Here is a 24,977-nt window from a genome sequence, read left to right as displayed (position 1 = left end):
CCCAGGCCTGCCTGAAAAATGGCATAAGCAATGAAGTATCTGAAGAGCACAGACTCATTTCTGATAGATCGCTCTGAATTATGGTAGCTTTTCATCACTGAGAAAGTATTGAACAGGCTTTAAACACTTGGCCAAGTCCCTTAGTACCAATTTCTCCTCATGGAGTCCCTGTGCTTAAGGATGGGAAGTACAGACACTAGGGTCAAAAATCATGCCCACAGATAAAAAGGGATACAGCAGCAGAGAGGGTGAATTAGGTCAATTTCAAAATAAACACGAAAAAGAATCGTGACTTTTGTATTTTTCCAATGGAGTGTAGGGCTCCATGGGCACAAGTCACCCAAGGCATGTCATATTAACTGTTTGTTTCCTAAAAAGATACCCCTCTGATTTAAAAAGGTAATTTACAAATAAAGAGATCCTACCTCTTATGAGAGGTGGTCATTCTTCACACCTGTCCAGAATGTGAAGCTGTGTTGCTTAACACAAGGACCTTTAGGATTGAGTGAGAAGTCCATATACTTCTGGGACAAGGGGACATTGTCATTGACAGTCTCCTGAAGGAAAACTCATTGTCTTGTAAGCTTAGACCTTTAGTAGTCACTTAATTAGGCCATGCTGTGAAATCACTGCTAATAACTGTCTGAAGTACCCCTGAGTCACCAGGGAATGGCAAAGCTTGGCAGGCAGCCTCTTCCGCAGAAAGAGGGGCAGTCCTCACCCCCCTTCCCCTCCGAAACGTCCTCAGGGGACACCGACAGGCCCAGGTCCAGCCGACCTGCGTCCCCAGCTCAGGGCAGGACTTTACTTCATGAGGGCTTCACACACACACACACACACACACACACACACACGTTTTTATATATATGTATATAACATAATGTATATATGATAAAATAGCATTTTTTAAGAAAAAATTCCTTCACCCTAACACAACGCTTTTCAATTCTGTCATATTACCAGCTCTTGTCCACATAATCACCTTATTTTTACCTGGTGTCAATCACTCTATGTTCTAACCCTTTAAAATCATTCGATTTTCCAAGTTTCTATAATCTCTATTACTGATTCAATGATCACTAAAATTACATAATTGACACACTCTATAATCTACTAATTTATACACTTATTTTGGGCACTTAGGCCAGAATTGGGTGCCTGTGGGTTGAATTTTGGCTTTCAGATGTGTTTTGTTGGAAATGCACAATGCTGGCACATAACTTTGCTTATAAATTTTAATTAGTTGCCATGAGAAATCATGGATAATCCTCACAGTTCAGATTCCTAACATTCTAGCCTGGCAACCAGTAGCAGTAGTCCATCCTTAGAGAGAACATATGCTCTCCACTCTGCTACAGTCCTCACCGCTCCTTATTGTCATTCACCTCTTCATTCCTATGTGCACTTGAGTTTGCAACCTTTGATGTCTTTACCACTACAGACAGAATTACTACCAGGTAACTTTTTGCTTCTGTTGTATTATTTACTTAAGGTATATTTCTGAGAGCAGGACCAGTAGGAACCTGCTCCAGCTATTGCTGTACTGTGCTCCATTTGAGATGTCTGCAGGACCACGGGCCTCTCTTTTCCAAGGAGCTGTCCCACAGCGGACTTCAGTAAAAGCCCGGCTGAACTGGGCCAATCAGACCCTCTTTCTTCAGAATCTGCAAATTAGATGAAAGATGTTTTTGAGCTGATCTCTTAAAATGAAGAAAGGTAAATTTCAGCAGTGGAGGGGTATGTCTGGACAAATACATGTGGAAAAGAGAAGAAAACCAGGTCTGCAAAGAGGAAAGATTCAGAAACATACAGAGAGATGACAAGGCAAGAAACTATGGAACTAGGGAGACAGAGACAGAGACGGAAAGAGAAGAGAAAGTTGGGGAGAAACAGCAGGAAAAGAGGGAGAGAGACCAGGTTGGGAGTCAAGTCACTCAGAGGCAGGGGTCAGAGGGAGTGGGCGGATTCGCTCCCCTTCCCGAGGGGCTCTGGCTCCTGCTCCTGCCCAGTTCCTTGAATTCTGGAAACTGTTTTGACTTTCCAACACACTTACCTTCCTAAGCTGGATGATCTGCGTGGTTTCTGTGGGCCCCCAGCTGGACGCCAGGGTCTCGAGGGCCGCTTCCCGTTGTCTCGGTCCCCACCTGCCGGTGCTGACACACCCTAGGAGATGAGGTCTCTGCTCAATGAGCGGATGAGTCTGAAGATGACCGCCTTCCCCGCCCCCACCCCAGACACAGGCATGAAATTGCCGACACTGGCCGTTGAGGCGTGGATGGCACCTACGCTGTCCATCCCAGGGGCCGTCCTGGGTGGTTCCCGGCGGTCAGCAGGGTGGGCCCCAGGCCAGCACAGGGACTCTCCTTCAGGGCTCTGCCAGCCGCCCTGGCCGCTCCAAGCGGATCACACCCACTTCATTTGGGGTACTGCTCAAACATCCCCCACCCAATGGCCTCCCGATTGTCCTGTCTGGAAAAACACCTTCCCTGACCATCTGCCCCACTGCACCATCTCACCACTATGCTTTATTCCTCTTCACAGAAATACTAAGTTATCATAGCATATATTTACTTTGTTGTCTGTCTCCTCCAGTTAGAAAGTTCACAAGAATACAAACCTTTTATTTTGTTCACCCTTCTCCCAGATAAGGCCTGACATATGGTTGATGGCCCATTCCCTGATTTGACACATTTACTGATTGCCTACTGTGTACAATAACTATATAACATATATAAAGTGTGTCAGGAGCTAAGTGCTATGGACTAAAGACAGCAAGGCAGGAGTGTAAGTAATGCTGGTTGCAATTTTTAAAAAGCTTAAAAGGGAAGGCTTCATGCAGGGTAACGTTTTAGCAAACACTTGAAAGAGGTGAGGAAGAGAGCCACGCACATTTGTGGGCAGAGGGCATTCCAGGAGGGGAGCAGCCATTGCAAATGCCCTGAGCAGGAATGTGTTCAGCAAACAGTAAAGTTTTGAGCACAGTGGAGTCCGAAGGGGAGTGTATTATTGGAAGAAGTGGAAAATGTAAGCAGGAGTCAATGGAGATTTAGGAAACAATCAGCTTTATTCGGGTACCATTTACATAAATAAAATGTACCCATTTTATGTGTACAGTTTGATGAGTTTTGGTCAATGTATATATCCATGTAACCACTGCCTTGATCAAGATATGGAACATTTTATCACCATAAAAAGTCCCCCAGTCTCCATATAGTCAACCTCTGTCTCCCACTGAACTGTTTTGGATGCAAGTTTTAGAATTTTTTTGTTCTAAAAAAATTCAATTTTCAAATTCTAGAATTTCACTTAAATGGAATCATGCAATAGGTACTCCTCTGGGTATGGCTTATTTCAACTAGCATAAAGTTTTTGAGACTCATCATGTTGTAGTTACCAGTAGTTCCTTTGTATTTCTAAGTAGAATTCCACTGTATGATTTAGCCCAGGTTATTGATCTGCTCCCCAGCTGGTGGACATTGGGCTGTTGGCAGTTCTCCATCATGAACAAAGCTGCTAAGAACGTGTGTGTGTAACTGTTTGCTGGATGCAGGTCTTCATTTCACTTGGGTACAGACTTGGGAGTCGGATTTATGGGTTGCACAGTTTAGCATAAGTTTAACTTTATAAGAAAGTTTCAAATTGTTTTCCAGAGAGGTTGTACTGATTTATGATTCTCTGCACCTTATGAGACACCCAGGTGCTCTCTATACCTTTGTCAACAATTGGTATTGTTGGTTTTTTGATTGCAGCCATTGTGGTGGATGTGTAGTGGCACCTGATTATGATTTTAATTTGCATTTCTCTGATGAAGATGATGTTGAGTATTTTTTATGTCCTTTTTTAGCTCTTTGTACACCTTGTTTTGTGAAGTACCTGCTCAAACCCTTGGCTCATTCATTTAAGTGGTTGGCTTAAGGAGCTGTTTCTTTACAGATGTCGGGCAGATGTTTGTATTTTCTCACAGTAGTGGTTGGTCTTTTCATTTTGTAAACAGTATCTTTCAAAGGGAAGATGTGTTTAATTTTGAAGAAGTCCAATTTATCCATTTTCGTTTGTTTGTTTGTAAGATAGGTGTCCTAGCTAGGAAATAACAGCCTATCCCAAGGGTTTGAAGGTGTGTTTTTTTTCTAGTGGTTCTGCAGTCTCAACTTTTATTCGAGGTCATTACAGGTTTTGAGCAAGGAGAGAATATGGTCTGATTTATGTGTTTCAAGTGTCACTGTGCTGTGCTGGGATGAGACTGGGAGCGGGATGCAAGCTTGAGGTCCTCGGTGAGGAGGCTCCTCTAATAGTTCAGCCCTGCACCAGGCCAGGCAGGGTGGAAGTAAATAGCAGCAAAATGCCACAAATGTTTATCAGCGATGTTTTCAGGCTTGTTCTGCATTCCTCCTTGATGAATAATATCCAACCTGAAGATTTGTCTTGAGCCTGAATATTTCCTGTGCCTTTTACGTTCACTAAAGAAAGTAACTGGTTTTACGTTTTAATCCTCACATTGTCATTCTTCGGGCATGGTGGCCCAAAGACAACCAGACAGTTCCATCTATTCCCTCATGAGAGATTAAGATGGCTAAACCAGCACACCTCGTGTCACTCTCTGCCTCACTTGTTAGGGCTCATAAATCCATGTCTCTGCCTTGGCCACTTCAACTCATGTATGACCCTCTCTTTAACTCACAATTTATTGCTCTAAGTTACTCTTTTTGCCAGGTTTATAAACTTAACTGTTCTTTCTTTATATAGTATCTACTTTGTACACTAGGCAACAAGACAGTAAATTTATTGTCTGAGCTGTTACCTTGAAAAATTACATCAGTGCAAAGTGATTGCCTTTTAGCCTGCAGAGCCGATTTTTAATTTTTTGGAGGGAATGACATGAGGTCATGGGATAATGTATATAATCACTGATCACAGCATGAGGAGGAGCAAGTTGGAGGATCCAGACAACAGAAGCCAAGAAGGAAGACTGCGGTCTCTTGCCAATCATGCATAAGCTGGCCTCCTGCTGTTTGCTCTTCATTGGGTGCTTACACCCTCTCTTGTCTCTTCCTGTCCCTGACTCCAGGAAAGAGGCCCTGCTGCTCTCTGGTAAGAGAAACCTTTTCCCCCTTATGTTCATCTTGATTAAGTCTTCAAGGGTCTTAAACGCAATGTTGGAGGTACGAATGGGAATTCTTCCTCACAGGAGCCTCGTTAAATAGTATCAGCTGTGAAAATGAGCGGGGAGGCTCTTTCAGCACATTTTATTTTAGAGGTCGTAACCGATAAGCATTTTCTTTGTGCTGCGCAGGAGCAGAAGGGCAGCGCTGCTCATTTCATGTCGCTTCCGTAACGCAACCTTTTGTTTTCATTACCTTTTTTCAGTTTTAAAAATTGCACTAAATTTAAAACATTTAATTTTTTAAAATGAACTGGTTGAATGTAAAATTTGGTTGTTCCAACTGTAGATTTAAAATGTTTTAAAAATATACATGTAAAAATAACAAATATTTTAATTTCCAATGAGAGATTGAAATATTTTCTTATACACGACACAAAATATTAGGGAAGAAAAAAGTAACAAGCTGGGGTAGAGAGGACACTGATTTCCAAGTACACTGTCTTTTCCTTTTATGTTTCATGGAGTTCGTCTCAAGTTGAATTTTAAAAAATCTATCAGTCAAGCAGGTGCTTATTTTGCTATTCCCTCTTAATTTAGTTTAAGAAATGAAACGTTTGATGCTTGGGTAGTAGGTTCTGTACAATTTTTAATGGGATTTTATGTTATCTATAAACTTTGGATACTTTGAGACATTTTTAAAAATAAAAAACTCTTCTAAGCCATTTGTAATTTCTAGTCTCTAAAGTTTCCCCTGTGCTTTCTGGTAATTGCTAAGCATTGCTAGTGACCCATGCTCTATCAATAAACTTGGAGTCACTGGCTTCATAACTGGCAGTCATCTTAATGTTCAGAACAGGCATTCACTTTATTGAATCTCTGCTATTTAAAAAAGAATGGTGAAGAGCACAAGATGAAGTAAAGAATATTCAGATATTACTGCCATCTTCAAGAATTTACATATCATTATGATTTTTTTTTTTAAACTTAGATGAGCATAGCATGTCACTCAAGTTCTTAACAGGTGGCAGGTTACTTTAGGTTTTCCTGCACTTTTTTCATATTTGCTTTTTCATAAATGATCCTTTAAGACACAAACACATGTGGTCAAATTTTGTGTGTTTTCATTAATTCTTTGGAAATAATATGATTGCGCTCATATATGTTTTGTTCATTGTCTTCTAATCAAGGTTGGGTGCTAGGTGCTTGTGAGCCTTGAGCACGCAGGTATCATAACTCCCAGAGCCTCCAATCTCACCACAGCAGCCCGGGGCCAAGAGAGCTTCCCCGGGGCCAGGCCTCCACTTACCATCCTCTACATGCACGTCCCATACACATCCTACACACACTTGCCACACATCTTATGTTCCATTAAGTTGACCAAATTTCACATTGGAGATATTTCTATCAAGTTCTTTAAAGAGTATTTTAAAGCTGACTCTTTTCTTATAAGTGTGTCTAAATCTTGAAGGCCAGAAGGTGCTGCCACCCTATTTTATAGGAACAACACAAATCTTGTCTTTTGGAAAACCACTCTTTTGTTTTTCCTCTTAATCCAATTCTCCCACCCAAATATCTAAAAGCAAAAGTCAACTGGCAGCACTAGATAAAATGGAATGAGGAAGAACCACTTTTTAAGTGGCAATGTTTTAAACTGGTCCTGTGGCCTAGCTCTGCCGTCCTATCCACACAGCTGAGCAGGCTTCCACAGGCGGTGGCGTCTGAATCGGATCGGCTCCTCTTGATTTTCTGTTCTGCTGGCTTGTAAACTGGGCTGCAGCATTTCCACCTCTCTGTTAAAATACCACGAATGACAAACAACAAAGTTCGCATTTGAAGTTTTTCTAGCATTATCTCCTTGTGCCTGGTATCTCCCAAATACAACAGGGAACAGAATTAATTGAAGAAAATGAGCTGAGTTACTAACATCTATTATTACGCTATGCAGCACCTGATGGAGAGGCAAGATCAGCTTTGGATGACCTTGAAAGAGCTTCCCTCAGGCAGGCGCTGTGGGAGAAGGTCAGTGCAGAGACTGGTGATGGTCTTAGGAAAGCCGGTAAAATGATTCGTGTGTTTACAAGCTGTCTGATTTTATTGCTACTGAATTTACTCTCTATTTTCATCTACTACTGAGGGAAAACCCTCCTTTGGAATATAAAGATGAGCTACAGTACAGTAAGTGCATTAGCCACCCAGCACTCTCCCTCCTGGCACGAGGCGCCCCCTGCAATCTTTCCTTTTACTCAGCAGCTCCTCGCAAGCATCACGTTCTCCTGGGCACCTCAGCGCATTTTCTCTTGTATGGGTTTTTACTGGGGGTGCAGTGGGGAGATGATGGTATCATCCCAATTTTCAATTAAGTGCAATTAAAAATTTTGGTTTCCCACTTACTGAAATGTTAAGGAAATCATTTTATCTTTCTGTACCTTGGTTTTTCCATCAGTAAACAGAAATGATAAAAATACCCACCTCAAAAAACTCCAACTCATTCAGAACCATTGACAAGAAAATGCTCAGGATATTTGGGAAACAAAATGGAGCCTTTTAACAGACATTGTTTAACAGAAAGGAGTTCATTTGTTATAAAATATTTTTGATAAATCCTGAATGGCTAACTTACTGAATGCAGGGCCCCCTGTGAACTCGCAGGTCAGAGAGAACAAGGGTGCCTATCTGCCTTCAAGGAAATACCACTTCACTGTGAAAAAGGAAGACCAGAAAGTAGACATGATTGAGTAATATTTTATTTTGTGTGTTTTAAATAGAACAAACATAAAATAGAGTAGAGCTAGTGATGAATGGTTTCAAAATATTGTTTTCCAGATCTCAGGACCAACATTTTTAACCCAAGGGGAAGTATGAGAAAGGTAAGCAATTCTAGCTATGAGTTAGGTAAGAAAGGTGTGTGTGCATCCTAGACCTTGATTTTAGAGCGTCCGAAATCCATGAGCTAGACAAGTGTTCTTGGTTAGAATTACACTTCAAAATAATTTGCCAGTGTGATTTAAAAACACTCATTTTTCCAAATTTTGATTCATATAAAATACGAACACAACAAGAACTTACCCGGTTCCTGTTTGGATAAATTTTATAACAAGTTTAAGAGAACAAAAAAGATAAGATCACTGCTGTCAAGTCTGTCACCCACCGTGCTGGTTCATTTGTCATCGCTCATGTGGCCCACAGACCAGCAGCACTGGCCTCACTTGGAAGCTTGTGAGAAATGCAGACTATCCCATCCTCCACCCCAGCACCTATGGGAGCACAACCTGTGTCCTAAGACCCCCAGGTGATCACGTTCAGTTTGAAAAGCACTGCAGTACAGCACCTAAGTGGAGGAAGAGATGGAAGACGTGCAGCACAGCAGAATATGCAGCAGACTGTGTGGGTTTTGGGGGAAAGACCATGAAGGAAAGAGGAACGCCATCAGATGGTCAGAGACAGCATACAATTAATGGAGGACCATAAATGCTGGAAGAAAAATCTGTATTTGATCATTATCAACAACCCAAACACTTAGTGTTCCTAAAGGGTCCCCTGGGCATATGTGTCCTGTGAACCAAAGTGAATGGTGTGTTCCAGCCCCTCCTGTCTGGGCGAGTCCTTGTGTATATCAGCACATTAAAGCCTCCAGGAATTCACGAGATAAACTCTTAGTTAACTTGAAGCATTCCCTAAACATTTTGACCAAGGACATGTAGCACCCATTAGCATCCTTGTAAAAATATACTCTGGAAACACTCGACCCTGGAGATGGCACACATTGCCTTAAGGCCCTGCATGCTTGCTAGAGGTCCTTTTTTGCCTAGGAGTCTTAATTCATGGATAACCTATATTTTTGTTTATATTGTTTTAGTTTCAGGCTTTTTCTCAAGAAGCTCCTAACATTTCACTGGGTCATATTTTGGCCACAATCAGGAAACAATCTCAGAAACGTGGACCTCCCTCTGAATGCTTCTGGAAATATTGTGTCTGAAGGAAAATGTACATCTACTTGTCAACTCAAACAACCATCTTAGAAAATTAAAAATAAAAATGCTTGATTTGAACACAGTATAGAAGAAAAACTAGGCAAACTATATACCCTGTTCATTATTATTTGGAAAAAATAAACCCTCTCTGTTTTGTAAATATCATGAGTGGTTATTTTACTTCTAAACATGTCCTGATTTTCTTAAATTTTTGTTTCCATCAATTTATCCATAAAGATAAATTCTCTGAAAATTTAAAGCCACTAAATGAACAGTTGCAAATATTAAGATAAAGTCATGAAAGTAAAATTTAGTTAAAAGTTAAGCTACAAATCATTTAAATAAACTATCTTAGCTATAATGTTCTCTCAATCCTTAAAAATGACAACATAAGTTATTACTTTAAAAAGTCCAGTATCTTAGTGTGGAAATATCTCTAGAGTGAAGGTTTCCTAAGGATGAGGATGGGGAACAGTCTGAATTCTGTTCCTGATCGGGAAGTTCAGGTGCTCGGCTCTGCTGCCCCTTAGTTGACCAAAGGATCAAAACCTTGGAACTTTCTCTCTCTCAATACTGCAACATGTTTAGACTCCGTTCCTGTGGGCTCAAGGGTGTCAGTTGGCTTAATCTAGATAAGTGCCTTCCTAATCTGTTTCTTGTGGAGAGAAGAGGGTGAGGTGGGATTTAAGATTGTGGAATGGAAGAAATAACCTGTTGTTTTAAATTACAAACCACTTTATGTGTGTTTGTACACACTAACTTATATTCCATTAATGTGTCTGTATAAATGCAGCTTGTCTGTGTATACAGCATACCAATGGTGAGCTCCTGGGAGCCCTGTGTAGCTTCCAGCCCAGAACAGTTGGCTGGGAGAGCTAAGCTTCTAACGGGGACCTGGGGCTATCAGCCACACTCTACTTGGGGGGATGATGTGTCAGAGCTGCTACCAAACAGCCACACAGTTGGTACCGACCTTGCCAACACACATTAAAAACTTAATACAGAACACAGGTCTGATAATCCTCTCACTCTGCTTATTTAAGACATAAAGAACAAATCTGCAGGGAAGGACATTTTAAACTGGGATAGATGCATAATCTCAAAGCGTGCTGGTGTTAAGCAGAGCTGCAGTAATGCTGAGGTCTCTTTCCCTGTTGAAATAGACTAAAAGTCGTTCTCTAACAGAGCGTGGGAACCACAAAACCATTTTATCTTTTTGATACCTGAAAGAACGTGAGGTGGAGGTCCACTGCCGTGTGACTCTACACCCCCTCCCTTGCCCCAGCGGTGTCACGCAGTTCCGGCAATCATTCGTACAGATGGGGATCTGCAGTCAGATTTACCGGGTCCAAGTCGCGGCTCCCAAGCACAGCTGTGAGTCCTTGACCAAGTTATTTGATTCCCTCCACCTCGGTGCCCTTCTCTGTAAAATGAGGATAAAAACAATGTTATTTCACTGGTGAAAGTGAGCATTACACGAGTTTTTTCACGGAAGGCCCTGAACAGCCCCTGCTAGAGTAGGACACACTCCATAAGCACTCAGCTATTTTTCCTTCTTGGTGGTAGGATCATTTGTTACAGGAAGGTGCAAATGATGTGAAAGGTGTAGCATTGCAAGTTCCTGTTGGCTGAAGGATCTTGTTCCATAGTTTAGTTTTGAGATTTGTTGCTGCCAGTTACTCAGACTTTCTGAGGAAATGTAGGTTTCTCTACAGAATCTGAAAAGTAATTTTGATAGCTGAATTTTATAAATTAGGCATTAAAATTAGTATTAAAAAGACATTTATATGTTCAGGACCCCATAAATTCTTCACAGTGCTGAAGTGAGGATTCAGTAAGATAATGAACTTGAAAATGCCTGTATCTCCCACACAGTAAGGAGCTTGGACACCCTTGGCAATGTTTACACAAAGTACTGCTGGGAAAACCAGCGTTAATCTGAGTACCAGTCAATATAGCTTAATAAATATTTCTAAATGACATAAAATACATATTTGGGGCAAGGTTTGTTAACACTGCAAGAAAAATTTACCCAGTTCTATATGTACACAGTTTATTTATTGACTTTACTTAAAAAAAGATACCCAATTAAAATACTAATAACCATTAAAAACAAGTAAATCCACACAGTTAATTATAAATTTGGTTGAAACAAAATTTCAATTTGGATTAAATTTGCCTTGTGAATTACAATGACGTTTCACTTACTGAGAAGCAACTCCATTCACGCAGAATTCTGTTGTTCATAAATCCTGACCTTAGCCAAGAAAATACAGCCTTTTGGGTAACATTTATGTAAACATTGAAGCCTATAATATACATCTTTATTAGCAATTCTATAGTCATTAATACAAAAGGTTAATAAACTTGAACAACAAAGTTTAAAATTGGGTGAAGCCCCCTTGGGGGGCGGTTGCTGTCCCTGCCGAGGCCCTGCTCGCCTTCAGCAGCAGGAGCATTGCTGTCCAATCTCTAAACACACCAATGAATCTACTTATAAAATATGAGAATTATAAATGGTTTTACAGACCTACAACAAGCACCAGTTTCAAATCAAACCTAGTATATAATACACAGCCCATAAAATGTGTCCTAAGGCAAAGAAAAAGCAGACTTAGGTAAAACAAATATCTAGAAAGAATGGAAAGCAAAGGCATATATTATCAGGGAACATAAGGTTTGAAATATGCTACACAAATGCACAACGGTCCTCTGATAGTTACATTCAGTTCTGATTTACACAAATTAAAATTTTCATCACTACAGAAGGTCACAGTGATTACCAACAGACAATATCCAGGCTGGTTAATTTTTTAAAATTTGATTTTTCATCAAGGGCAAAAATAGCACATAACTTGGCCAATACAATAAGGGATTGAAATCATTTAACAATCAAGATGGAGTAGAATATGAGACTTCTCTATTCATAAAACAGGAATATTTGCATGGGATTGCTTAATATTAGAAAATTCCAAGAAATGTCATAGGCAGCATTTGGAAATGATTAAGGGAGAATTACCTTCCAGGGAATGACTACTTTAAAGAGAAAAGAAATCTAGAATCAGGGTCCAGCAGTCATTATGGATAAAAAGGTCGATTCTCATAATTATCATGAGGATGCATTTTATAAAAAAGGTGTAAAACTTGAAAGGAGGGAAGAAATATTTTCTTAAAACAAACAAAAACAAAAAAGAACACACACACAAAAAAGAAAAATAAGTTGGTTTGTTGATGTATAAAAGATGAAAGGTTACTGTGACCTTCATCTTCTTCCCTTCCTTTTTGAGACCTGTGGAGTGTGAACTGCTTATGTCATTCCCCGTTTGAGAAGAGTCGCTGACCCCTTAAAGAGAGGAAGCCGAGTCAGCAAGTAAACAACCCAGTGGTTTAGGGCAGACGCTGCGTCTCCCCTGGCTTGGACGGCAGAGTCCCCGCAGACCGAGCCCCTTCGGGACACTCCCCTCCCGTAGGGCAACAAAAGGCACGGCCGGTCGCACCTCTGGCAGGGATGGAGAGGCCTCTTTTGTGTAAAATGGTTGGAAAGAGTTAACTGTTGGTTTTGGTAAGACAAAATTTAAATACATACACATATAAGAACAATATTAATTTTCACATAACTTTTGAAACATTTTACAATCGTTATTTTAAAAACAAAAACATTACAAAAACATTACATACCCCACTGGATGAGTCAGAAGCTCTTTTATTCTAACATGACACCTACAAAAGCTAATTTAAACTCTTCAAGGAATAAGCTTTGAAAGCTGATTGGATTTTGAAGACTTTTAGAATTTCAGTGGAAGGTGGAAAATCAAAAGAAAAGGCATCTACAGGAATGAAGGTCAAAATAAAACCTTAAAAACTAGGTGTTTCTAGTATGCCAATGGGCAATATATTTTAATATTGGTAAACACTAAAGCGACTTGTGTTGTATTACGAGAAACCTGGAATGTTGGATCTGAATTACGGAGGAGGAGCATCAGCTGTGCAAAGACTAGATGAATGTACTCAGTTTATGGAAGCCTTTGTGAAAAGCATGCAGCCTGTTCCAACAGGAGAAAATGGATTATGTAACAATAAAAACAATATTAATGAAGCTGAGGTTTGGGGCTCTCTCTGGCTTTCTATACTTGCAGTTATAATTTATTTTAGAGGACACCTGAAGTAAGTGTTGCTGTATACACGCCTCTTTAGAGGTCATCCAATATCTTCAGAAGACAGCTAACCTAGAAAAAGAGCCCAATTGACAGTTTTAATCCATTAGGAACAGGAAGTAAAAGATGCTATTTACAATGTCTGCTTCAGAAAAATGACGTCTATTAAAAGTCAAGGAAAAACCTTAACATTCAGTGATAACTTCATAGTCACTTAGGGTTGGGTCTGAAGAGATATGCGACGAGGTCCAGCTGCCCAGCAGGCCTGGGCGGGTGTGCGGGTGACTTCACACTCCCTCACCACTGCTTCCTGCTGGATCCTGTCCACAGGACTCTGCAGTGTCACCAACTGAATCTCTGTTTTCACAGGTGACACAGCCCTCCAAAGAAGAACAAGAGCAGGCAGATAATTATTTGATGTGATATCAACTGACAGATTTTACAATCAGTAAAATACAGGCCAAGCAACCTGTGTCTCATTCCCCAACATATTAATGTCTAAGAATATCCACTATATTAGATGGTAAATGACAGCAATTGTTTAAATACTTTTGTTTAAGTTATTTGAGGGCTCATTCTTACACTCTTCTCAAAAACCACAAAAAGTTATTTTAAAAATAGTGACACTTAGAGTAACCAGGCCTGCTCCTGCTTTTTGGTGAGACCTATCTGACCATTCTTAAGTAGCAGGCACTCATTCTTTTCTTTAAAAATGAGAGTGGGAAGGATCCCAGTGACTTGTTTACTTCATAAGCCTTAATTCCATACTTTCCAAAACTCCTAACATTAGTCCCTTTATAATTTTTAACTTCACATATTATCACCTCCCTCATCTTGATACTTGAGGGAATAAAGACCCCATTCCTAGTACAACTGTCACAACCATCCTACCACCCACCGGGACCACTGCTAAAGCCCAGCTCCACTGTTCAGGCTGGTGATCTCATAACAGCCAAGAGACCAGCTGGGTTCCACGGGAAGGGCTGCAAGGCACACATACTACTTCTGGTGGGTATCTTCCACCTTGAGTTGTAGTTTTTTTTAACCACGCATGCATATTTGAGATGCAAATCTCTTACACTCTCCTCTCCTGTCAGTCACAGATCACAGAAACACCCCACAACATTCCAACTGGTGGAAGAAAAAAAACATTTGGAGTCATAAAGCCCTATATTCAAACTTTGATGAACTGTGTGACTGTGTATAAATTATTTAACATCCACGTTACTCTGTTGTTCATTGGTAAAGTAGGTATAATAAGACCTACCACGTAAGTTCTTGTGAGGATTAACATCTTCAGTGGGACCACACAGTGCACAGTGAGTGCCTCTAACACCCCGTGGCACAAACACATCACCACACGGCAGCTGCCTCTACCGGGCTTACCTGGATGCCCATTTCCTGGGGGATGGTGCGGCTCTGGAGCCAGGAATGCACCTCGGCCAGCTCCTCTCTCTGTCCACGGGAAAACTGGGGCTGCTGCCACCTCATGCTTTCTAGCTTTTCTAGGTCTTCTTTCAGTACAATTTCTTTATCCCTGAAAACAAACAAAAAACCCCGAACCTTAACAATCCTGAATAAGGCACAGAGTTCATATCATGTCGTCTCAGAAGAATGCTTCTTCTTGGTTCGTGATGTACTTTATATCTCTTGTTAATATGTCAGTAATACATATATTACAAATGTACACATCAAAAAAATAATAACTTCTTCATTAAGGTAGTAAAGTTAGGCTCCTTTTCTTGGTGGAAAACACCTGTACAATGTTTTAATGAAAATATAGAAGATACAGATTTCCCTTAGTCCTTCTATTCTTTCGAATGAGAAAAAAAATTCAGTCTAAAAAGAAAAGTTCTTGTACTGTGGGCCACCATGGAAAGCACCTGCCTTTCTGTTTCCTTGTCTCATGATGCATAACATGTTTGTTTAGTCTGGATCTGAATATGTGTGGTGTTCCCACTACACTCTTTGTTTTAAGAAATCATTTGTCATTTGACTTTGAATTTGAAAATACACTTCTCTAAGAGTATGTATAAAGAAATTTAAAAATCAGTTTCTTTAAAAAAAAACCTTAAGAAATAACATCTGTATATATTATGTGTACACATTAAAAGCAGTCTTCTAGAAGCGGGCTTTCCAAAGTGCTTTCTTACCTCTCAGGTACCTGGTAAGTCATCAGAACGCACTCGGGTGTCTGCTTTATCATTCCCCAGAGGGACTCTTCAGCTAAACTGGGAAATGTTTCTTGTTTCTGCACATCCAGAGGCTGCTGCCCACTTTGGGTGATTTCAGAAGAATAATTACTCCTAGCAAAGTACGTACTGCTGTCATTGCTTCCTATCAAAAGTCAACAGCAGTAACAGATTAGAATGTATCTGTCAAAGACTGACTGCCAAACCCCATTCTTCAAAGACTTTGGCAGCTCGCCGAGTCTTTGTTGCCACCCAGCCCGGCCATCATCCCCAGTAGCCTCAGGTTTCCAGTTCCTTGATCCTTCCCAAATCTTCTTCTCACTCCTCCCGAGCTTTCCACTCTCAAGGCCGTACCATATTTCCTGTCATCCCCCAGAACTGCTCCATCTCAGCTCCATCTCCAAAACTGCTAACTTCTCAGCTTCATTTTCTTGTTCAATTGTTCCGACTACAAATCTGGAACCATGACTTAGCTCTTGGGCTTGGAGCTTGAAGTCTGTCACTCAGTAACACTCTGCAATACCTTAGACTTCTTTTCCCTCTAACTTTGCACAGCTATCAAGATGTCAACTCCAGGAGAGTCAATTATCAGTTCTATTCTTATCTAAACACAAGTAGTCAAAGACATGGAGAGAGTCACATGTCACAGGATACATTGGTTCCACTATAAACTCACCATCATCAAAAGGACCATCAGCCACAGCCAGTAGCCCTGCTATGGTCCTCTGGTCAGTACGCTACTGGTAAATACCCAGCACTGACTATTTCTACTTCTCCATTTCCTCCCTCATTCTCACTTACTTTATAAGGAAAAAGGGGAAGCCATTAGAAAGGAAATTCATTAACCTGACGCCAAGCATTGGCTCCCTCATTTCTGCACTCCCTTCACCTTGCTCCTGTTACAGCAGAGAAGCCGCCCGCCCACCCTGAGGCCCACCCCTCCACGGCTGCTCTGGAGCCTTACAGATCATTCCTTTCTTATCCTGCACCTGACCCTTCTAGTCTTCTCATCAACTTTGAAACAGTTACAAAAATTTTTAAAAAGTATCTAATTAAAAAAAAAATTAGTATATGGGTAAACACAAAATTTTTTTCTCATTACAAATATCTCTTTAAAAAGTAATTGTTTAAAGTAAGGATACATTTATTGTGGGGTTTATAAAACATGTAGAAGCAAAATGTACGACAAATATAGCACAAAAGACAAGAGAGTGGAAATGGAAGTGTTCTTTTAAGGTTCCTAGACATAAAGTGATATAATAGGTATAATATTTGATGGTGAACTGTCATAAGCAAAAACATGCACTTGTAAATCCTATAGCAATGATTAAAAAAGAAAGAGAAAGAAAAAAAAGAGATACAGTTGAGAAGCCAACAGTGGAAGGAAAACAGAATTATTAAAAAATACAATTAATCCAAAAAGAGGAGAAGGGGAGAAAAAAGGGAGGAAGAGCGGGTGAGCAAACAAAACAAGAAGCAAGACAGAACACTTAATTAAACCTGGCCATATCAATAATCATATTAGATGTAAATAGTCAAAGTACTCCAATTAAAAGGCAGAGATTGTCAGATGAATAAATAAAAAAATCAATACCTAACTGTAGCTGGTTCTCAGAAATCAACTTTAAATACGAAGACACAGGTAAGTGAAAAGGAAAAAGATGGAAAAAATATTCTACATAAACAATAATCTAAATAAAGCTGAGTGGATACACTGATACCAGACAAACAGATTTAAAAGAAAGGTACCCTTCATAATAAATAAATGAATTAATCAAAAGGGCATAAAATCTTAAGTGTGTATGTATCTAATAGAAGACCTTCGAAATACATGACACAAAAACAGACTAGACTGCAAGGAAAAAAAAGACAAATTCACAGTTACACTTGTACCTGTAACAGCCCTGAATTAATAACTGATAAAACAAGCAGATAGAAATTCAGTTAGGATGCAGAAGGCTGGATCAACATTATCAGCCGATTTGATCTACTTTTCATTTACAGACGACACTACTCAATAACTGCAGAACACACATTCTTTTCAAGTGCACATGAAGCATTTATAAAGATAGATCAAATTCTGGACCATTAAGTAAGCTTCAGTAAATTAAAAAATATAGAGAGAGTATTCTCTGACTAACTTAGAAACCAATAATATATCTGAAAAAAATCCCCAAATATTAGGAAATTAAACACATTTCTAATAGTCCATGGTCAAAGAAGAAAACACAAAGGAAATTAAAAAACATGTTGGATTGAATGAAAATGAAAACACTCATATTAAAAATTGAGGGATGCAGCGAAAGCAGTGCTTAGAGGGGATTAAAAGCATTAAATGTTTATATGAGGGAAAAAAAAACCTTCACAAGTCAATGCTTTAAGCTTCTACTTTAAGAAATTAGGAAAAGAGCAAATATAATCCAAAGTAAACAGAAGAAAGGAAATAACAAAGGTTAGAGCAAAAATTTAAAAAATACAGAACCAGAAAACAACAGGTAGAAATCTCCAATGAAACTAAGTTGCTTCTCTGCAAAGTTAATAAAATTGGTTAACATACAATGAGAATGATCAGGAAAAAATTACTAATATCGGCAATAAGAGAGGAGATACTATTGTAGATTCTACAGACATTAAAATGAGAAGGTAATATTATCAGCAACTTCATGCCAATAGATTAAACAATTTAGACAAAATGAACAAACTCCTTAAAAGGCACAAATTACCAAAGATCATTCAAGAAGAAATAAACTGAGTAAGACCCACATCTATTAAAGAAATTAAATTTGTTGCTAAAAATCTTCTCACAAAGAAAACTTGAGGCCCAGATAGCTTCACTGGTGAGTTCTAACAAACATAAAGAAGGCATAATATCCATTCAATACAAACTCTTCTGGAAAAGAGAAGGGGAGAGAACAGCTCTCACTTTTTTAGGCCAGCATTACGCTGATTCCAAAACCAGACAATGACATTATGAGAAAAGAGAACAATGGGCCAATATTTCTCATAATAGATGTGATAATCCTTAACAAATATTAAGATACAGAATCCAGCATGACCAAATACAAGGTTAATTTAATATTTTTAAATTAGTATTAACGAATTCACCATATTAATAGAATGAAGAGAGAAACCTGTAAGATTATCCTACTAGATGCAGAGAAAGCATTTCAGCAAGTAAACTTCCTCAATCTTATTGATAAAGGGTACTGAAAGAAAACCTACATCTAACAGCATATTTAATGGTGGAACTCTGACTCTTGTGACCCTAAGACTGTGAACAAGGCAAGAATGTCTGTTTCACCACTTCTGTTCAACACGGCATTGGGAGTCCTACCCTACCCGATAAGGCAAGACAAATAAATAAAAGCATACAGGCCAAGGCGGAGCCAAGATGGCAGCGTGAGAAGAGCAGCGGAAATCTCCTCCCAAAACCACATATATTTTTGAAAATACAACAAATACAACTCTCCCTAAAAGAGAGACCAGAAGACACAGGACAACAGCCAGACCACATCCACACTTGCCAAGAACCCAGCACCTCGTGAAGGGGGTAAGATACAAGCAGCAGCCCGGCGGGACCTGAGCGCCCCTCACCCCAGCTCCCGGCAGGAGGAGAGGAGTCGGAGCGGGAGAGGGAGGGAGCCCAGGTCTGCAGAACACCCAGCCCCAGCCATCTGCACAGGTAGCGCAGACACACAGTGCGTGGGGTGCTGGAAACTAGGGAAACAGGACAGTAAGACCTGTGAGTGGGTTACTGCAGCTGGCGCCCCGGGGACAAAGAAAAGCGAGTGCTTTTTGAAAGTCTTAAAGGGACAGGGACCCCACAGCTGGACAGGAGCGTCCCGGGACACTTAGCCCAGCAGCTGGGAATACGGGGGAACTTGGGGCACCCTAACCCCCTATGCAGCAGGGCAGCTTGGAGGCCCCTCATGGTGATAAACAGCCTCCCGGCCGTTTCCCCTCCAACACGGCTCCGCCATATCGGAGCAGCAGCCCGAGCCAGGCCACGCCGACAGCACCTGCGGAGCTAAACTACATAGCCGCCCGGCAGGAATCAGAGGCCCCGTCTGCGCGCAGCTGCCCAGCACAAGCCACTAGAGGTTGCTGTTCTCCCAGGAGAGGAGGGCCACAAACCAACAAGAAGGGACGTTCTCCCAGCCATCACTCACTCCAGCTCCACAAACTATCTCTATCGCCATGAAAAGGCAAAATCTGAGACAGACAAAAAGTCACAGAAACAACACCTGAGGAGATAGACCTAACCAGCCTCCCTGAAAAAGAATTCAAAATAAAAATCATAAATATGCTGACAGAGCTGCAGAGAAATATGCAAGAGCTAAGGGATGAAGTCCAGAGGGAGATTACAGACGTCCGGAAGGAGATTACAGAAGTGAAACAAACTCTGGAAGGGTTTATAAGCAGAATGGATAAGATGCAAGAGGCCATTGATGGAATAGAAACCAGAGAACAGGAACGCATAGAAGCTGACGCAGAGAGAGATAAAAGGATCTCCGGGAATGAAACAATATTAAGAGAACTGTGTGACCAATCCAAAAGGAACAACATCCGCATTATAGGGGTACCAGAAGAAGAAGAGAGAGAAAAAGGGATAGAAAGTGTCTTTGAAGAAATAATTGCTGAGAACTTCCCCAAACAGGGGGAGGAAATAGTTGCTCAGACTATGGAAGCACACAGAACTCCCAACAGAAAGGACCCAAAGAGGACAACACCAAGACACATAATAATTAAAATGACAAAGATCAAGGAAAAGGACAGAGTATTAAAGGCAGCCAGAGAGAAAAAAAAGGTCACCTACAAAGGAAAACCCATCAGGCTATCATCAGAATTCGCAACAGAAACCTTACAGGCCAGAAGAGAATGGCATGATATATTTAATGCAATGAAACAGAAGGGCCTTGAACCAAGGATACTGTATCCAGCACGATTATCATTTAAATATGAAGGAGGGATTAAACAATTCCCAGATAAGCAAAAGTTGAGGGAATTTGCCTCCCACAAACCACCTCTACAGGGTATTTTAGAGGGACTGCTCTAGATGGGAGCACTCCTAAGGCTAAATAGATGTCACCAGAGAAAATAAAATCACAGCAAAGAAAGCAGACCAACCAAATACTAACTAAAGGCAAAAAATAAAATCAACTACCTACAAAGCAGTCAAAGGAAACACAAAAGAGCACAGAATAAAACACACAATATATAAAGAATGGAGGAGGAGGAATAAGAAGGGAGAGAAATAAAGAAACACCAGACAGTGTTTATAATAGCTCAATAAGTGAGTTAAGCTGGACAGTAAGATAGTAAAGAAGCTAACCTTGAACCTTTGGTAACCATGAATCTAAAGCCTGCAATGGCAGTAAGTACATATCTTTCAATAATCACCCTAAATGTAAATGGACTGAATGCACCAATCAAAAGACACAGAATAATAGAATGGATAATAAAGCAAGACCCATCTCTATGCTGCTTACAAGAGACTCACCTCAAACCCAAAGACTATAGGAACAAAGAAAGACTGAAGGAACAAAACAGCAGCAGAATCATAGAACCTAAGAGTGGACTTATTTGGGAGAAGGGTGAACAAAATAAAAGGTTTGTATTCTTGTGAACTTTCTAACTGGAGGAGACAGACAACAAAGTAAATATATGCTATGATAACTTAGTATTTCTGTGAAGAGGAATAAAGCATAGTGGTGAGATGGTGCAGTGGGGCAGATGGTCAGGGAAGGTGTTTTTCCAGACAGGACAATCGGGAGGCCATTGGGTGGAGGATGTTTGAGCAGTACCCCAAATGAAGTGGGTGTGATCCGCTTGGAGCAGCCAGGGCTTTAAGTAGATGGAAATTATAGGAAAAAAACCTATAGTGACAGAAAGCAAATCAGTGGTTGCCAGGAGCTGGAGGATCAGGGCAGGGGATGGACTGCAAATGGTCACAGAACAACTTTCTGGGTGATAGAAATGCTCTAAATGGTGACGTGGTGGTGGTTACACTAATATATACATGTGTCAGAATTCCTATTTGATACACCTAAACTTGGTGACTTTTCTGAATGTAAATATACCCCAAATGAGGCTTATAAAAGAAAAAAGAAAAAATTACTTTACTTCCACACCAGTGCCCAAACCACAGGGTCCCTTACACAGGGATCTCCGAGCTGTTTGAAGACTGTTACTGGTCCACTACCTGAAGCTGCAGAACGAGCAGATGGGGGTGCCTGAAGCACTGCCGCAGGCAGCTCACTGGCAGCAGGGGGCCCGCTCTCAGTCTCCAGGGCGCCTGTAACACCCTGCTAGCGAGGAAGGAAACAGACTTTAACATCTCAAGCATCTTCTTATAAAGTGACTGCCAGATCTTCAACTTCACATGTTAAACAGAATAGAATGCATATATATAACTGTGAAGTACAAGCTTTTCAGCCCGTCCCCAAGAATGCAGTCAAAATTCCTTGGTATATAATAGTAAAGACACTACTGGTTTTTTCCCCTCCAAGTTTCTCTTTTTTTTGTTGATATACAGTCTTACATTAGTTTCAGGTATGTAACACAGTGGTTCAACAGTTCTCCATATTAAATCCTCACCCCCACAAGTACAGCTACTCTCTGTTAACACTGGAAGATGTTTCAGAATCATTGGCTATATTCTTCAAGCTGTACCATCCCCATGACTAACCTACATTATGATTAAGAATTTCTGTGCCCCTTTACCCCCCTTGCCCACCCTCCCCCATGGTAACCACCAGTCCCTTCTCAGTGTCTAAGAGTCTACCGCTGTTTTGTTCATTCTGTTTTGCTTTGTACCTATAGATAAAAAAGAAGCAAAATAATAATGTACTTCCTTTCTCTGCCTGACTTATTTCACTGAGCATAATACTCTCAAGGTCCGTCCATGTTGCACATGGCAGGATTTCTTTCTTTCTTTTTTTTTAAATTTGGTATCATTAATATACAATTACATGAGCAACATTGTGGTCACTAGATTTCCTCCATTATTAAGTCCCCACAACATACCCCATTACAGTCACTGACCATCAGTGTAGTTGTAAGATGCTACACGGTCACTACTTGCTTTCTCTGTGCTATATTGCCTTCTCTGTGCCCTCCCCTACTTTATGTGTGCTAATTGTAATGCCCGTTATTCCCCTTATCCCTCCCTTCCCACCCACCCTCCCCCAGTCCCTTTCCTTTTGGCAACTGTTAGTCCATTCTTGGGTTCTGTGATTCTGTTGCTGTTTTATCCCTTCAGTTTTTGCTTTGTTCTTATGCCCTACAGATGAATTAAATCATTTGGTACTTGTCTTTCTCTGCCTGGCTTATTTCACTGACCATAATACCTTCTAGCTCCATCCATAGGATTTCTTTCTTTTTATGGCTGAATAATATTCCATTGTGTATATGTACCACATCTTCTTTATCCATTCATCTATTGATGGAGACACAACTGTTTTTTGAGCACCATATAGGTGCATGTTTTAATTTTTTTTTGTCAATCAGAAAATGTATATTGAACATTTTATGAGTACTAAGCACTGTGACAAACACTAGGTGTATAATAGTTAAAACAACGTTCCAGCTATCGAGCTTACACTGCATGGGAAGAAAGATTATATAAATATTACTTCATTTAATCTTCAGAATAAGCTATGAAGTGTTCATGTCTCCATTTTTCAAATAAGGAAACAAGACAAAGAAAGGTTAAATAACTTGTCTAAGCTAACCCACCTAACAAGTGACAGAGCTGGGATCTGAAACCATGTTTTATTCCATAGCTCAGGCTTTGCTCACTGGGATAAAGTGCCTTGCAATAAATTTCTACGAAGTATACTAATACGAGCCTTTTAAAATTGAGTATATTTTCTTGACTTGGATCATCAGATTTTGGACATCTGTCAGAAGAGGACATTACACCTTGAAGGAAGATCAAGAAAAACTGTGTAAATATTTACACTTGTCTTGGAACCGATATATCAATATAGGAACATCATATTCCAAAGTTTAACCTGATACATACATCTGAGGATGCCTTTTTAGGTAAAGGGATGAACTTAAAGGGAACTGACCAAAAAATTTTTGTTTTTGAAAATGACATGAATAAGTATGAAACTATCAATTGCCTACATTACTGATAAGTAATGATAAAAAGCAGTTCCTGCCCCCTTCACACAAACCTGCTGTCCTACAACTATGCCTGAAAAAGCTAAATTCATGCTTTACCAATATGGCATGTTCCTGTCTTACCTGACCATAACCACAGTTTTAAGTAGAAAAATACATTTTAGAGGCAGTGAACATTTTAAACTTAATGCTTGGATATAAAATTAAAAGGGGAACAACCCAGTTCATATAGAAAACTTGGAAGACAGCACTTCGGGGAAAGCCATGAAAAGTATCCGAGGAAGCAGACATGGCAGCTTCGCCCACTCTGCCCTTTAACGGGGCCAGGGAGACAGGCACTTTCTGCAGAGCAGAGCTGACAGTCCCCAGCACGGCGGTGATGCACATTATGCACGGAGGCCATCAGTGGTGAGTCCCAGTGTTAAGAACCTTAATTGCAGCAAAGAGGACCCACATTTATTTTCTCATTCGTGCCTTTCAAGTCAGCATCACTTACACATTTGGCTTCTGGACAAACACCCCTTCTCACCTGCTCTGAAGATGCAGAGGATCTGAGCATGTCTTCCTGCAGTAAGTTGAGCTGCAGTGGGGAGCTGGTCCCCGAGGGGATCAAGGGGTGCTCTTCACCCTGCGTCCCCCATTTTTCCTCAGCTCTCCTTTGGCTGATAACTGAAGGGGGTGGTTCCAGGTCTGGAGGCATTGCTGATACTGAGGGTGGTATTTCAGAAGAGCCTGTGGCTCCCAAGTGTGGATATGGAGAAAATGATGGTAAAAACAGAGGATAGATGGGTGGGTCATGTAGGAAAATGGCCATAAAAGTATCGAAGTAAGGGGCAGGGAGAGCTGGAAAAGATTGCCAGCCACTGCACAAAGGCGGCTTCGGCAGACACTTGAGCGCAGCCCCTGAGGCTCCACGTTCCCCTCCCAGGGAGGCCACAGCAGGGAGGGGAAAGCTTGGCGCGAGATAAGGGGTCTGGCTGGGAACCATCATGGCAGCCGGGCCCGGCAGGCCGGAGCCACGGGGAGCGCGGAGGGGGGAAGGGCCCCGGGGCCGCCCGGCCTGGGCCTCCCCTCTGAGGCGGCGACAGAAGCTGCCCTTGGAGCTGCCGCTGTCCGGTGGCAGAGGCAGCTTCTTACGCTTGGGCTTCCCCTTCCTGCCGCCAGCCGACCTGGTCTGCTGGGACGCACCATCTCCTGAAAGGAGAGAGAGGGAGGGATCCGTTACCGAAAGCCAGGAGCGAAAAGGGGGAGGGCGGCGTCTGCAGGGAAGTCCACGGGCTCACCGAGGGATAAACACCTGCCAAGGCCGCGTCTACTCCAGGGATGGCAGAACGCAGCTCTGGAGGGGAACAAGATCCTGGATAAATGTTGTTGCTATAAAATAAACTTCTTTCAAGTAAAACCCCTATTCTTCATTCTTTATCTTCTG

The 24,977-nt window shown here is 41.0% G+C and overlaps 2 protein-coding genes across 11 annotated transcripts in view; one reads left to right on the top strand and one right to left on the bottom strand.

Annotated features, from left to right (window-relative positions):
• Positions 1-4,802: 4,802 nt before the first annotated feature.
• UTS2 (urotensin 2) lies at positions 4,803-9,084 on the top strand. Its single transcript, XM_036925326.2, has 4 exons — positions 4,803-5,088; positions 7,047-7,157; positions 7,925-7,968; positions 8,958-9,084. Exons 1-4 carry the CDS (start codon positions 4,986-4,988, stop codon positions 9,075-9,077), a joined length of 378 nt encoding a protein of 125 aa, XP_036781221.2. The 5' UTR covers positions 4,803-4,985; the 3' UTR covers positions 9,078-9,084.
• PER3 (period circadian regulator 3) overlaps positions 7,830-24,977 on the bottom strand; it is a 77,804-nt gene continuing 60,656 nt past the window's right edge. For 4 of the 10 annotated variants that reach the window (XM_057499670.1, XM_057499672.1, XM_057499671.1 and 1 more), the window contains 5 exons: positions 24,078-24,742; positions 21,621-21,726; positions 15,380-15,563; positions 14,613-14,763; positions 7,830-13,606 (listed from right to left, as the gene is read on the bottom strand). In XM_057499670.1, coding sequence (XP_057355653.1) covers positions 13,514-13,606; positions 14,613-14,763; positions 15,380-15,563; positions 21,621-21,726; positions 24,078-24,742 — 1,199 coding nt within the window. In that variant the 3' untranslated portion in view covers positions 7,830-13,513. Of the gene's footprint in view, positions 13,607-14,612; positions 14,764-15,379; positions 15,564-21,576; positions 21,727-22,611; positions 23,342-24,077; positions 24,743-24,977 lie in introns of those variants that run through there. The other 6 variants (XR_008996863.1, XM_057499673.1, XM_057499674.1 and 3 more) reach the window with 6 other exon arrangements.

The sequence above is a fragment of the Manis pentadactyla genome, chromosome 4, assembly GCF_030020395.1.
Source record: "Manis pentadactyla isolate mManPen7 chromosome 4, mManPen7.hap1, whole genome shotgun sequence".
Classification (NCBI taxonomy): Eukaryota; Metazoa; Chordata; class Mammalia; order Pholidota; family Manidae; genus Manis; species Manis pentadactyla.
Note: the sequence above shows the minus strand (reverse complement) of the source record. Positions and strands in the feature narration are given on the sequence as shown.